The sequence below is a fragment of the Gymnoscopelus microlampas genome (assembly GCF_963454915.1).
Source record: "Gymnoscopelus microlampas genome assembly, chromosome: 10".
In the NCBI taxonomy this organism is placed as follows: domain Eukaryota; kingdom Metazoa; phylum Chordata; class Actinopteri; order Myctophiformes; family Myctophidae; genus Gymnoscopelus; species Gymnoscopelus microlampas.
The window spans coordinates 44,898,429-44,914,820 of NC_139947.1; the positions used below are offsets into that span (position 1 = coordinate 44,898,429).

Consider the following 16,392-nt stretch of genomic DNA (forward strand, 5'->3'; position numbering starts at 1 on the left):
TTGGTTTCATTCATATTTCGTACTTCTTCAGTTATTTCTCATTACGTTCATTTGTTCTTTTTTCTTTTCAAGCTTGTGCAGGATTTTACTTTATCGGCTCATTTTTATTTATTTTATTTTATTATAAAATAAATAATGTATTTATTTCATTTATTAGCTTTCCTTCCTCTCTTTCTCTCTCTTTCTCTATGTTTGTATGTGTATTGTCTTGTCTCTTCTGAAGGAAAAAAAAAAGAAAACTAACAAAAAACAGCAAAAACAGAACTTACAACAATGGATACTGTTCATTTAAACCTAATAGTAATTACATAAGAGAATGTCTGCATAATAATGTGTCAAAGTCTGAGCAGCGATGACAGAGAGCAGAGAGCTTGTCTCATGGTCGCCATTGCTTCTCCAACCTGACTGGCCAACCCTTGAAAGCCTCCACATACATAGTCCCATCATGGGCCCACTCTATTCTGGTATGGTGGCAAAGAGCATGGAATTACCTGGATTCATAGACTGTGGCATACGCCTATAAAATATACTCTTTTGCTCCATGCAGTAAAAACTTTTAACTTGCACTCTCCCATCCCCACCCAATATGTATGGTTAGATGTTGGACACTAGTCCATTTGTCTCAAGGTCTCACTGTTTGGCCTCTTGTTGTCAGCGTATGGGCATTTAATATTTGAGTTGGTTTTAAAGCTGAATGCTTTGGGAGCATTAACCCTTTAAATGCCATCAACCACACAACGCACATTTGATGGCCCTTTAAAACCTTACATTCGGTCACTCAGACATCCACCTGCTTCTGCTCCACTGCCGTTGGTTACTCAATGTTCTCTTCTCATCTGCGCATGAAACACAACTGTGGATGTATGCAAAGATTCTGTTACATACTGGGTGAAATATGCTAAGAAACCACTGTACTACTGAAGTACAAGCACTCACCATTCCCGCTATCAGGTCCTTGTATGATTATATCACAAATCCGCCTTAGTTACCAGTGTTTGCTCCTACTGTACATCCTGTCCAGGTCTATAATTTGACCAAAGAGAGCTCACTTGTCATATCCACATTTTGTTACTATGGCAAAAACTGTCCGCATCCCGTCATCACCAAGTGCAGTACTTTAGTGGGAATTATATTACTTGTACCTGTCCAAAATAATCACACTGTAACACATTACACAAACAAAGCCAACACAAAACATATCCACAAAATGCATTCCCCACAACAACACGTGGTGGAGCACTCATACTAACATCACATTCCACCTTCATCTCTAGAGCCTTCCGTCGACCCTAACATTCCATGGTACATTAAAAAAAAAAACATTCCAATGATGTCATCACATTCCAGACTTAAAGTGTGAGAGTGCCCCTCTTGTATCCCATGTTGCACTAGGTGTGGGTGAATCGCTGATGTTATGTTGCCTCTGAGTGTGACTACAATGCAATTACAGCCCTGGACCCCTCCCCAACCCCCAACCCTCCTTCTCCTCCACCTCCCATATCTTGCCATGATCCCGATATCCTTCAATGATCTACTGCTATCACCACCAGACAAGGCAGGGGCAAACAATATGCAACAGACTGCCGCGTCAGCAAGTGCAGTTGGACATAGAATTAGAAATGCATAATGTATAAAGCAGAAATGTCTACATGCAAACGAGAAGAGAGAACATGTCTGTCCTACTAGCGCTACTTCTAGTTGCACACAGGGCTCTCTGAGAAACACCCTCACCTGTATAGAACTCTCATCTCCTAGAATGCCCGTCATCGTGGTCACCACCCTTGACCGGCCAATGAAATGGCTGGCTGTGGCAGTTGTGTTGGTCTTTTTGAAGCATGCATTGGTATCATTAAAGTCACTCTTTATGTCTTGTTATATAATTTAGGCTAGATAGTCTGTGTGCTTCAATCTCCACGTCTCTTGTCATGCTCTCACACACACACACACACACATACATACAAACAAACACCATATTCTGGCCATGTCTAACCTGGTCTATTTCAGCACCGTCTAGCAAGGCTCTACAATTGTGTCTGCAATACACAACACACACACACACACACACACACACACACACACACACACACACACACACACACACACACACACACACACACACACACACACACACACACACACACACACACACACACACACACACACACACACACACACACACACACACACACACGCAGAGAATCTGTAATGGTGTAAATCCCACAGTCCAGTTCCAGCCATCTCTGTCCCTCCATCCTGCCACGTTTCTTCATGATGTTGTGAGATAAATTCACAGGAGGGAAAAAACTCGTGAAAATAATATGTTAGAATATATTTACTATGAAAGTTATAAATTATTGTACAACTCCACCACTACTGTACATATCGCCCCCAAATGCGCACATGTGCATCTTTCATTTACAGGTTTTGGTTCCTGTAATAACTAATTTTTTTGTTCTTTTATTTCTTTTCATTCTATTGCTTTTTGTAAAGGGGGGAACAACAAAATGGAAGCGCTTGTATATTATTATTATTATTATTATTATTATGTTATTATGTTTATCTTGATTTCATCCACCGGTGCTCCCACTGATGGAAAAGGGACAGTTGCACATTTCTCCCGAGCGTAGCCTACTCTCAGGACTGCATTTTCTGTCCACTGAACAAGCTCCCTGAGGTGTGCAGAGATGCTTTGTCTCTTCACGCACCATTGTGTAAGACCAGGAGATACAGTACATGTACCTCATTAGATCAACCACGACACAAGAGGGGACCTGGTAAGGACAATAAGAACCCTGGAAGGTAATGCAGAGCTAGAGTGCAATGCATTGGTCACAGGCATTTGATTAGGCTGTCCTTGTAGATCTGCTCCGAAGTATTACTGCCATCCTGTAATGGCAGAAAACATGTGATGGTGTTAAGGTCTCCATTAAATATACAGTTGTAAATATTCTGTGTGGAATGGTCCCCCCTCTTGCACCTTGCAGTGCTGTTCCGCAGACAGAAAATGCAGGCTCAAGCCCGAATTATACTTCATCGTATGACAGCGTCGTGCACAGAAAATAGCCAATCTACAAGCACACGAGTCGTGTTTTGAGTTTGTAGATCTACCGTCGTAAGACGAGGCATAAATCGGGTTTTAACTGTGCTGAAATGGAAAAAAAGAAAAAAGAAAAAAATCTTACCACCATTGAATATATTAAAAGAGTTACCTGCCTGTTATTTAAGCAAATAAATATATATAAATATATATATAAATATATATATATATGAGGAAGAACACACCTGTATACTGTAGACTAAAACTGTATGGAAATCTAAGAGAATTTAATGGGAATAAGTCCAACACCTTTTGTCTGTATGAAAGAAAAAAACTATCAAAGTATTCTACAATAATAACTTTGACAAAGTCTGTGTGACTCGCTGTGTTGTTTATTCTCACTGGTGGAGGGATACAGGCTTTTGTACATTTATTTTATTGTTATTGTGTATGTTTAGTAAGAATACACTACAGGTTGACTACATGGTTTCAATGGCTGTCAGTGGCTTCAATGGCTCTGCTTTTTTTTTTAAATCATCAATGTTATTTTCCCTTCAGCAGCAGAGGATAGTGTGGTTCTTCATTGGTCAAGTTGCAAATCTAAAGCTTGTGATTTTAACTCCCCAAAAGCATTTAAGCTATATCTAATCCAATTGGCTATTAATATATGTCTTATTGCCAAATTCAGTAGAGATAAGTGCAAAATAATTACTGTTTACAAGCATCAAACAACATACTGCAAAATCTTTGCAGCAATTCAAACACAGACCCAGGAGAGACAGGGATGGGAGTAAATGGGATGAGCTCTAGTCAGCCAACAACTGGGAACAAATTGGTTTGGTTCATTCAAACCCATTAGTCTGTGGGTGGTATGGTGCAAAGACTATGTTGGATACCTAATTTGGCACATACACAGTTCTGTTAAAACATGTTTAATACAAATTGAATTTCAGAAATTTACAAAGGGATATACATTTTCTTTTAAAGAGACATTACTACTCTACAATAAAAAATAGGTGAAGATAAAAAAAGAATACTTACGGCATTCACAAATCCACCTCCTTAGTTAGTCTATCAGTCTATCATCTTTTTTGGTAGGCCTACCTCAAACTGATGAAATAATTTCCTCATTTGTGACTGTGAGAACACTGCTAAAAAGTAAAAACATCAACTTGTGTCATGTACACAATTACAATAACAGCTTAACATTAATAACATTAACATTCTGTCACAGTCACAGACAGTGACAGAATGCAAGAGAGCATGAGAAAACATAACTACAGTGACAGTCGGTTAATATTGTGTGCTATTTAGCCTACTTGTGTATATAACAAATGCCAGTAAACAACAAAAACAGCAACAACATGAAAATATTAATTATGAAAAGTCATAAAAAGCCACAGAACTACAATATCAGTTTCATGTTTCAGGTTAACTGACAAGAACATCTTTGTTTGGTTTTCACATTTAATTAGACGTCAGAGATGTCAGACTCAGGAATACTTTCAGATCTTACCATCTATGATGTGGTTGTGATGTGATGTACAGATCTGACAAGTGATTCATTTTACTGATACTGCTTCAGCAAGGCATTCTGAACAGAGTTGCTGTCCGTCTTTTGCTGAGCCACCATACCTGCAGAATCTTCCTCAGCCCCACATACTGTGCTGTATGATTAGTTTACTTTATCTGTAGCTTATGGGAGTGCAGGGCAGCATTAACTTCAATACTGCCAAGGTAAAGGTAGTGTGCTTATCTATATTAACAGTGTAGTACAGTCGTTCCCAAAGTGAGGTCTGGGAGGGGACCCCCATGGGTCCTTGCTTGAGGGGCTCCAGGGGTCCCCAGCTAATTTAATTAATATTATATCGCTAACCCAAACCCTATATACTATTTTAACCACTTTAACGCTGCTATATATACTTTTAATATTCGAAAGTAGCAGGTCTACAAGCTCACAAAGCGTCACTATATGACACATTCACATTGTCACAATTTGTGAGACATTTGAGAACTACTGGTGCTTGTTTATTATAAGCGACTTTGGGCTTGTTTTTCTATCAAGTTGCTTGTAAATACTGGTAGTTGCAGTTTGCAGGATGCTCCCCATCTGAAAATATTTTGTGCCAGGAACCCCCATACAAGATTTGTGTTGTTAAAAAGTTTCAAAAATGTAAAAAAATTGATCTCTTCTGTTTTTTCAAGATAATTGTTGTCTTTTTAATAGCCGTGGGAAAATCTGGCAACACTGCTGGTGCTGCAGCCTGAACCTTGTGAGCCACCGTAGAAATTTGGTCAGCTCTAAACCGGAAGTTAATGCGCACCGCGCACATTACTTCCGGCAAAGTGTAAACATAAACACACAAAACTAGAGTAGAGAAATAAGTTGTAAGAAGCCATAGAGATATAAGTAGTTAGCGGTCGTTATCCGGATGGGTAGAAAATGTCGTTTTCCCGGCTGCAAAAACACCTCCGGGCTCCACAGCTTCCCGTCAGACCCAGAGATGAGACGCCGGTGGCTGAGTGCACTGGGCCTGTCGCTGGACACTGACCTGCTGTGCAGATATGGAGTATGTACTGTCCATTTTGAAAAGCAGTGTTTCTCAAATCACATGGAGGTGGACATGGGATATGCCAAGGTTCTGCAGCTGAACAGTGACGCTGTCCCCAACCCAGTACCACCAGTAACCACACCGGACCTGAAGGAACCAGCAACCTCCTCCACCAGACCGCTCAGACACATTGTGGTGAGTCAGTGTGTATGAAACCAAAACATATGTACTACGCTGTCACGTAAAACAAGCAAACGTTGTATATGGCTGTGACATAGGTTCACCATTGCTCTGGTCCATAGCGTTAGAAGAGAGAACTCCTTCTAACGCTATGGACCAGAGCTAGGTTCACCACAGCTTGATAGTATGGTCGGTATCATGATGTCAGTATCATGGTCAGTATTAGCCTTGGATCAAGACTATCATAGATGTATTTTATCGAGTCTGACTTCTACTTAAAGTAAGTACAAGTCAGACTCGATAAAATACATCTATGATAGTCTTTCTTGATCCAAGGCTGGGTCAGTATCATGTCATTATCATGGTCAGTAATACATGGTCAGTATTATGTCAGCATCATGTCAGTATCAATTCAATTCAATTCATTTTATTATAGTCAGTATCATGACCATGATACTGGCATGATACTGACATGTCAATATCAGGTCAGATCATAGAGTTGGGTCAGATATCTAAAGACACGGTTAAATCCTCAGTGATAGGATAACTCTGAGTGAGAGTGCAAATTCACTCAAATTGTACACTCTCAGAGTATATGATATAATGTATATAAAGTATATGTAATTCACTCATTGCTGAATAAGAACTCTTTTTATTGCTAGGAATAATAATATTATATAATACTAATATTTAAACTGTTTACTCCAAAATATAAAGTTTACGCAATGATATCAAGGTAGAAAGGTAAACAGAAATAGCTACAATCAATGTACACTATGCTAAATAAATAGCAATATGCATGAATATTATACTGTAGAAATTGGTATAGTTTATTATACACCAATATTAGCTCTCTCAGTTTAATTGAAAGGTTAGTAAAGTGATGAAATGTGCATTCATTTGGATGCGCTTTAGTGAAGTGTGCGTTCTACATGTCTGGCAGCAAACAATGTCATGTTTGTAACTTTGTAAACTCGATGAAAATAAAGTTATATTATTTACCATTTTCAGCCAAACAAGACCAGAGATATTGGATGCCAGACAGAACCAGTCAGCACAAAACATGCTTTTGTACAAGCTAATGTAAAGCCTAACATAAGAAGCAAAGGTGAGTTACATTATTATCCATCATGTAGCAAGTTACCATTTAACATGATCATAAATGAGGTCTGACTTTACAAAGAATAAGCCGGCCTAGATATACAGTCTACATTTAACCCACTACAAGCTGAAATTGGGTTTATTTGCATTCATTAACGTTATTTACACGTTGAAATTGGGTCTCAAATTCCCAAGGTTACAGCAGTCACAACTCCCAGGACCATAAGTCCAGAAGGTGGAGTCAGATTGGGTCCCCCTACCTCAGACTAGGGCTGGGCGATATGGACAAAATAAAAGATGACAATATATTTTTACCAAATATTTTGATATCGATATTGTGATGATAATATTGCGACATGTTGTGAGCTTGTAGATCGGCCATTTTCACTATTCTTCACATTTTAGAAGAGAAGAAACAAATAGGACAAGAGAAGAAACAAATAATAACAAAAAGAGAACCAGGTGACATGAATCTGTGTAACAGCCAGTGCAGCCAAAACAATTCAGCGTCATCATTTTGTTTTTGTGTAATCTGGTCCTGATCCTAATGTGGTCTCCTACCTCAACAGTGATTTCACACAACTTTTAAGTGGTTGCTCATAATATCAAGAAATAGGTAAAGATATTAATAGATTGTCTGTTTTTGGTGAAGAGATGAGGCTAAAAAGAGCTGACCTAGTATAGAGTAGGGGACCCCTTTCAACCACAATGACAATGTATTACACACATGCAATAGGGCACTGCATTATAATGGGGGTTGGCTCTATTCACTTGTAACACAGTAGAGTCATCAAGGCTGTGCCCTCTTGCAATACTTAAATCAAAACATGAGTAACATGTAATTATATAACGTTTCTTTTTACATGATATACAACCATTCTTTACCCGTTTCTTAACAGCATGATAGGCATCCGTTAACGTTGAGTCAGGAGACCACGTCACACAAAAGCACAGGCTCAGTGACCTGACAGTGACCACACTATACACAAAACTGGCGGAGCTGTTACACAAATCCGGGTTAGTTATCCCTCTGATCATTTCTTATTACTCTACAAAAGCATTATCATTATTCGAAAGAAATGTAAAAGTTGACCCCTTTCTTCATGCACAGCTATACAAGCCCGAGCTCCAAACAGGAGTGTTTACTGTGACACGGATTCTTTAGTGGCCAATCCTGAGGTTCTGGAAAAGGCTGAGGTTCCAAGGACAAGCTTTGTCCCAGTCAAAAGGACAAGATGCGAGGTGTCAGCAGATGACTCTAGCTGCCGGTCTGATGTTACAGAGAGCACCATGAACGGTACAAGGTAAATTATGTAGTTCACAATATATTACTCCTCTTTTGTGTTATGTCCCTTGTCTATTATGTTGTGGTTTACAGTTTCAGATCATGTTAGTTGCTGTGTACTGTTGCTTCATTCAATTTTGCATCTTGCTCTGCTGCACTCAACTGTTAGTCATATCTATTCAGTAAGGCCGATTTAATAGGAAAGTATGTGGGATGAATGATTCAAGGGCTTTAACAGGACAGTTTATGTGATTCATGATTCAAGGGCTTCAACAGGACATTATGTGTGATTAACGATTCAAGGCCTTTTATCAGGACAGTACTTGTGATTCATGGCAAGTCGACTTTTACAAGTATATGTACTGTATATTCAATTTTGACATGTTATACCTCATAGACTTTTAATGATATGTCTACAGTAACAGTGCTGTACTTTTCAAAGCCATACTTGCCTATCAATAGTACTGACATTATATAGGATTTGATAGCAACAGCTAATTAAATACATTTTCCATTCATGCTTCAGTTCTTGTCTAGTGCCTGAAATTAGATTAAATTAAACTTAATGAAAAATTAGGGCTTTAGGGTTTTCCAAGAGAATAAACCTCTACATTTTATTTGGCTAATATCGACAATGGCTTGAGAACTGCTACAGAACCAAGCCTTAGTTGGCAGTGAATTATTCGTATTGCAGACAGCAAAGCTGCCTGTTCAGAATGGGACAGAAATGTTGTGTTTTCTCATCCAGTATAGATTGTAATCAAAAACTCTTTCTTTGGACACAGTTAATTGTATTACTTTCAGCTGGATTCCTGGTAATAGGAGGATCAGATTTTCTCTTATAGGGACACATGTCAATACTGTACCGTCTTTCTTTTCTTTTCTTCACAGTACTACAAATGAAGTGCTGGCTCATTCAATGACCACGTACATCGTCTATGAAGACAGTATAATGGAACTCTTCAAAAGATGTCCAGTTTGCTCCAGAAGCTGCATAATTCAGAGAACAGTCATTGGGACACTTCTACAAGTTAAGCAGAGTTGTGCTCACTGCGAACACTTTTATCAGTGGAGCAGCCAACCAGTGAACAATACACCAGCACAGAAATATCAAGTATTGATGGTATAGCATTATAGGGTAGGTTGTATATTGTACCATTAATTGTGTCTGCCACCTCCATAAAACATGTTGATCATACTTCAAGACAAAATAGGTAAAGCCGACCATTTGTCAACATCAACATGGGTCACACCAGACAGGGTTGATCTCCTCAGAAAAATGTAAATTCTCAGACAGGGTGCCAATGATTCGCCTCCTCATTTGCACAACATCCTTGATAAGGTAGGAAAATGATGCTGCCCCACGCCTGTCCTCCTGCTCAACTGTATGCCAATTGGCTTGAAATTGACTGACCACAGGTCAAGCTAAAACTATTGGGCTCCCAACCTCTCATGTGAGATCTGACAATGTGAGAATATGCACACACCAAATTACATTTTGGCCTCTTTGATCAGTTCAATTGAGGGGTTTTGAAGTGAACACACACAGCAGAGGAATCTGTACAGCTGGCGTTGACTGACTAAAAAGGTGGGCTTAATGAAAAGGGACAACCCACCTCAAGAACTCTTGCTTTTATTAGTTGCTGCTGCCTTTCCATTAAACCCCAAAGACATTTCTATCTCCAAGGAAGTCACAATGAAATAGCATAGGGCTAGGCTCGACATTAACAATTCTCTGGGAGAAATTGGTATTTTGGTCGGACTGTTACTTCAGTGCGGACAACTGAAATAAATACATAGCACATTATTGTTGTTAATTGAGAACATTACTTTGAATAGGAGTGTGTACTCTCACACTCATTGCATGGTTCAACAATATAACAATACAACAACATATGCCACACGTTTCACAAATTTGTCTCGTTTGTTTCTGTTATCATCCAGTTGCTTTCTGTCAGCAATTGTGCAGCAACATTTTTGCAAAGATTGACGTGAAAAAGTGGGCAATGGTTAACAATCTATCTAGATTTGGGTCAAGGTCATAGGTCACAAAAAGTTAGTATTACCACCATAACTTCAAATATTGATATTTACAAACTAAGAACAGTATGCTCTTTGTGTGTCTGAACTATAATTCTATGAGATCGATAGGGTTAAACGTTTTTGGGTCAAGGTCATCAGTGAAAATTGAGTATTTTTATGTAAAGTATGTTTAATATTATCAATAAATAGGAGTCATATGGTCTGGCCTCATTTGACCTTGAGCAATTTTGAAAGGTCAAACTACACTGCACCTGTTCAACTGCAGAGTTCGGGAACTACATTTAGTTCCTTAACCAGACAGACAGAAGATTAGCAGGCAAATAAATAAGGAAGAAGTGACTGTTACATTTGATATATAATTTTCGCACATGACACAATACAATTATAACATAGCTTAGTGGAGAAACTGAAACTCATTTCATTTTTTTCATTTTGTTTTCGTTATTTGCAACAATATTGGATGACAGAATGGCATTAAGTTATGAAGGCTGTATGTGTTTCTTGCTAATCTCTCAAGAACAGATTCTGCCCTGCGGTGGAATCTGTCGGAGGGGTTCGTCATAACGAGTGCGCATTGGCTACAAGTGGGCGTGCCTTCAGATCAGGAAGCGGGCCGCGCTTTACCCAATCAAATGTAGTGGGCGGGATTCACGTGTCCATCCACCGTTCCTCCCTCGAAACTAGCCGAAACTAATTTAACAATAGCGTCCTCGGAGCGGACAAAACCACGGAAAGATATTCACATTTTAACTTACTCTTTCATCATAGAAACAAGTGGGCTTATAACCAAAACCATCCATGTTCTCTGGGAGAAGTGGTGTTAGTGTTCCGTGTAGAAATATTGTTAGTGGGAATGAAAACGTAGTCGCACCAACCGGAAGTGATGCGCTGAAGGCAGACATGAAACCGGAGTTTCCCTGCGCACTGGTCTTCCATTTTCCTCCCGCCAGACCCCACAGACAATATCAGAAAACAGAGGTCGCTGTTTTTCATTTTCTGTGGGGTCTGGCTACGCGAGACTAGTTTCTTGCTAGTTTGTTTCCCATTGCTGTGGGAACATTGCAACCAATTGGCAGCATATGATTTTGTGTTGGTGGTCATGACATCATCCTCATCATTAGGTACGAGAGTTGCGTTCATCTTCCTCGTTCTCCAGCTGGTGGGCAGGCCTGTAGCGGGTCACGCCCCTCCAATCCACTGTCTGTAGGGCAGGGTTTCGGCAGGTGTTGTCCATACTGCCCACCGAGGTGTACCCTTTATCATAGAGGACACAGTAGGGGACATAGAGTGTCCTGAGGAAAGACCAGATGTCATGATAAGTCCAGTCCAGTAGAGGGTTGACTCTCATGTAATCGGGCCAGCCAGGGTCAGTAGGACACATGCGTGTGAGTGTGTGTGAGTAAGGGTCAGCTCTCCTGGTTCCCATCAGCACTGCTCTGAGTTCTGGTCTCCTCTCCTTAACTTCACAGAGAGCCTGACGAATACTGCCCTCCATTGAGATCAGCTCCAGGTCGTATCTCTTGATGCTGTCCTGGATAAAGTGTTCCATTTCTGGAAACGCAGAGACAGTACGAATGTAGAGAGCTTTCAGCTTGTCTTTACAATCAGGACACCTCCGTTTCAGAGCAGCGTAGTAGAGGTGTAGCAGAGCAGTACAGTCCTTTCCTCCATTGAATCCAACACACACATCCTCAGAGGGGTAAAGGTCCAACGCCTCCTCTATTGTCCTCAGAGCTGAAGACACTTTGTCTCCCAGCGGACAACCGCTGTTAGCCAATCTGTCGACCTCTGCTGGAGCGATGGACACCGGGTCAGTGACCAGAGGAACCACACTGCCTTTAGGCAGCTGTTCCAGCAGCTCTACTCGGGCGCGCTCCACCTCCTCTGGGCTGTCAGAATCCAGGACCAGCTTGACACGGCAGTAGTTGCTCAGCCAGTCTGGGTATGACCCCAGGCATACCCTCTTCCCCAAGCTTGCCTGGAACTGCGTCAGAGCTGGGGCGATGTCTACCTCATCTGCATCCACAAATACCTCTCTGGTGTGAAATGTGGTTCCTGAACCAGCGAACAGATGTTCCACACTGTTGAAGACTCTCTGCAACTGGGAGGGAATGCCAGGAAATATGTACACATTACGGACACTTACTAGGGGGTATCGTAGGGGTTGTCCAGTCTGGGGGTCCTTGCTGAAGTTGAGTTTAGCGGAGCGCGGTACCATGGCTAGTTTCATAGCAGCGCTGTCTTTCTCCACCGCCCCGAAAGACTCCTCTACCAGCCGGGACAGCTCCGGGTGGGGGTGTAGCTCCTCCTGGAATGCCATGGCAACGCTCTCAAAGGTGACGTCGTCATGGGTGGGGCCAATGCCTCCCGAGGTGAGGAGGTGGGTGTACTTGGGGGAGAGGAGTGCCACCTCCTTGGCAATCACCTCTGGCACATCAGGGATTACCGTAATGCGCTCAACGCGCACACCCAGCTTTCTCAGTGCATGACAAAGAAACACACTGTTGTTGTCTACTGTGTGACCCTTTAGAATCTCGTCTCCGATGATGAGGATGGCTGCCGTGGTGGCTCCGCCCTTGACCCGGGAGAAAGAGGTGGAGACAGAACTTCTGTGGATTTCAGCCATCGTTGCCTTGGTAACCTGAGCAACCACACTCAGTCGGAACACTGCTCTGCTGAGCCTGATACCAATATGCATTTAAATATGAGGCGCATACTTGTCTTCAATATGGTAGAGTCATAACATCACCACCTTACATAGGCTGACCAGAGCTTTTGTCTGACGTCACTCACAACACAAACCGGAGCCATGTATAAATAAAAACACAGATTTGCTCATGTGCCATTGCAATTCGTCCGTTGTATGGACAGGCTTGCTGGCCGTCATTCTGTGATTTAAAGATATAGGCCAGGGCAACAAATACTGTAACTCCAATATTCAAATAATGTGAAAAACCTGTGTTATAACTTGGCATTTTCTTGGCATTTGTTTGAACAGCTAAATCTATTCAAACAAATGAACCATCCTCAACGTTCAGAAATCATACAGTTGAGTAGATTTGTGATGTTAGGTCTGGAAGAAGTCCACCCTGGTAATCTCACTCAAAGTCAGTATAAACAAATGATACAATGATAGTTATATCATCTCTCTATAAATGTGAAATCTGTCCCACGCATATCTCGTGAACATCTGACCTATCACTTGTGTATCGCAGAGGACCCGAGGGTGTGATGTGCCGAGTGGGAAGTTGGTCGGACCAACGGTTGTCCAGAACTGAAGATCCAAAGATCTATGTACATAGTTATCTGTCTTTCTGTCCGAGTCCCTTTTCTGCCCAAATATGGAGATCTCTGTATGTCTGTCTGTGTCCCTTTTTATACCCATATGGGTATAAAAAGGGATGCCATCAATATGACAACATCATACACTGGCTTCCAAATACTATGATAACGGGAACTGCACTCGGTACTCTGACAACGGGTACTCTAGAGATACAACAGGTATTGCATAACCAGAGGCTCATATGTTCCCAACAGGCCTAGTATCGGCCTAATATATTTAATTTCATATTTAACAGTAGAAATAGTTCCATAGCATTGCAAATGTAGCTGATATTTAAGGCTAGACATTTACAATGTACATTTACTAGAGGGTCGGGGCGCTGCGCGGTGCTTTGTGTTTGTTGGTCTCTATAATATATAAAGCCATAATAGGAGATGTTCCCAATGGAGCTATGCCCAAATATGGAGTGTGTTGTCTGACCTCACTTGGGTCTCGTTGGGCGGTTATATAAAGCCATAATAGGAGATGTTCCCAATGGAGCTATGCCCAAATATGGAGTGTGTTGTCTGACCTCACTTGGGTCTCGTTGGGCGGTGGTCGGCGATGACGCTAAGGAACAACATGGCCGACTGTAATGTTGTGAGTTTGTGTTGGCCGCAATTAATTATGCTGCGAGGGGGCAGATGTGTGCTGAGCAGTATGAAGTGGCCTACAGACTGCGCGTAGTAATTCTGCACGTTGTGGCGTGTCTTGTTAGTGACATTGATATGTTGTTTTTGTGTTTAGTCCCACACAGTGGCAGTTTTTTTGGGGGGGTTTTGGGTTTAGAAATGTATATAGATATAGATATAGATAGATAGGCCAATATATTAGGCCTATAGTAGGCTACCAAGCACAGTCAATACTCAATGTACAGCTAGCAACTTCCTCCACTCATGTCATGATATGTTCATACCCAGACGCTTTTTCAATAGTTATGGAAAACCTTTCTCATTTTAAGACATTTCCATATGATTAAAAAGTAACTGTATGTAAATATCTGATGATGTCCCTTGTCTTGTTTCCCTACCCTGAGGTACTGTGATCACTTCAACCAAAACACTGTGGTCATCACTATCATCTTGCATTGGAACCAGCTGGATAGCAAAAACAGTGCTATAGTAGTTAAATAAATCATGGTTATTCCACCATATATTGATTTCTGAGCTCTTCTCAAGTTAAAACATTAGTAGTGTGTTGTTTAAAAATGAATATGAACTTGACTTTATTCAAGATTTGAGACCACTTTTTATTTTGTTATTTTTACCAGTTGACATTTTCTGCAAGTAAATGTTCTAAGTGACAATATTTGTATTTGTAATGTCAGTAGTTTATAGTATAACAGAAACATTTTCATTTTACTCAAACGCTACCTATAAATAGGTCAATTAGAGAAACTAATAATTTTTCAGTGGTCTCTTAATTTTGTCCATATCTGGTCCATAGCCTTTTTTGTTGTTTGGACCTCACAGCTTTATAGGCGAGGTATTGTAAGTTATTATCTATTCAAGTCTTATGTTGTTAATTCTTAATTGTATGTTTTTAATCGTGTTCAAATCAAAGCCTAGTGTATGCCTAATCATGTTCATTATGACTTAATAAACATGGCACAGTAGTTTCCATTGCAGTAGCCTATGATGCACAAACTAGTCAGAGATGTATGAGTCTGACAACTTAACAGTCCCAAATAAATCCTTCATGCCTCACAGATGTTTAAACAACCTTTTTATGTTGAATGGCGTTGAGGTGGTCCTAGATTGTACAGTCAGACCAAAGTCAGAATTCCTCACATTCCCCAGACAGTCCAAGTCTAGGACATATGTTCTGCATTAACGAGGGGTTTACAGAGGAGGGCAAACAGGCAGCGAACATGCAGATTTAAGTGTTATATAATAGTGCCCCACTTCCCCCTATTGACCACTTTATAGACCATGTCTAATAGACCCCTTAACAGACGACGTCACACTGGTTGCAAGCGTCATACTGGTTGCAAATGAAACCCATTCTGTCAGGTCCGCTAGGGCGCGCAGCACTAGCCAACACACAAGAGGAGGTTGGGCACCCCGAAACAACAGGTTGAGAATTGATTGCATGAAACAATCACCTGTGCGTCCAGTCTCTATGTTGGTAAACAAATAATTGGTCTATTTATAGTGATAAGAGTTTTTTGTCGCCCTCTCAATTATGACAAGCAGACCAAATACTGAAAAAAGTCCCCTAAAAATGACAACAGCTAGAGTGATCCACTGACCTCATAACATGTCTCATATTGCTTGATCAAGTCCCATTTGTCTTTATCTATTCCATAAAGTTTGAAAGGCAAAAAATGAAGAGTTACAAGAACACATCATGTTATAGCAACTTAAGGTTTTGATGGTGAACCCCACTGAGGCTTTTTAGAGACAAATCCTGGAGGAAAGATTTTTAAGAGGGGACACTGGTCATGGTGGTGCACGCACTACTTTTATAACACTGGCTCTTTATGTAGAAATTGTGACCCACTGGGCCACTTATGTTGAAAGTGACTCACAAAATAATGAACATGGAAGATGTTTTAAGAACAGGTGAACTGTATTAAAAAGCGCCTCTGACTAAACCTCCCAACTCCATTGGATCCTCAAACTCGTCGTTCAAACACACTACACATACAAGTCTAAGTCAAACCCCACTTGTTCGGCTCTGCTTTATAGTACAGTAGTCCAGTATGGGACTTTGTTGCCACCATCCAATAATCTAGGTTATTGTTTTTATTTAGTTTGTATATTTTCAGCATAATGTCCTGTTCCACACTTCTGACTCCTGTCCAGGTGGTGGCGGTAACGCACCACTCAAAGCTGGTTTGCCAACTGTAAATAAACTGAAAGAAGAATAA

At 40.8% G+C, this 16,392-nt stretch overlaps 2 protein-coding genes across 2 annotated transcripts; one reads left to right on the forward strand and one right to left on the reverse strand.

The window, feature by feature from the left end:
• The first annotated feature begins 5,389 nt into the window (after nt 1–5,389).
• Nucleotides 5,390–10,069, forward strand: LOC311053410 (uncharacterized protein). The gene is made up of 5 exons (XM_084068923.1): nt 5,390–5,784; nt 6,781–6,877; nt 7,770–7,887; nt 7,982–8,174; nt 9,047–10,069. The coding sequence occupies exons 1-3, from the start codon at nt 5,470–5,472 to the stop codon at nt 7,772–7,774; spliced, it is 417 nt and encodes a 138-aa protein (XP_083925049.1). The 5' UTR covers nt 5,390–5,469; the 3' UTR covers nt 7,775–7,887; nt 7,982–8,174; nt 9,047–10,069.
• A 1,092-nt stretch (nt 10,070–11,161) lies between these two features.
• LOC311053359 (FAD synthase-like) lies at nt 11,162–13,786 on the reverse strand. The gene has a single exon (XM_084068847.1). The coding sequence runs from the start codon at nt 12,894–12,896 to the stop codon at nt 11,316–11,318; it is 1,581 nt and encodes a 526-aa protein (XP_083924973.1). The 5' UTR covers nt 12,897–13,786; the 3' UTR covers nt 11,162–11,315.
• Between the last annotated feature and the right edge of the window lie 2,606 nt (nt 13,787–16,392).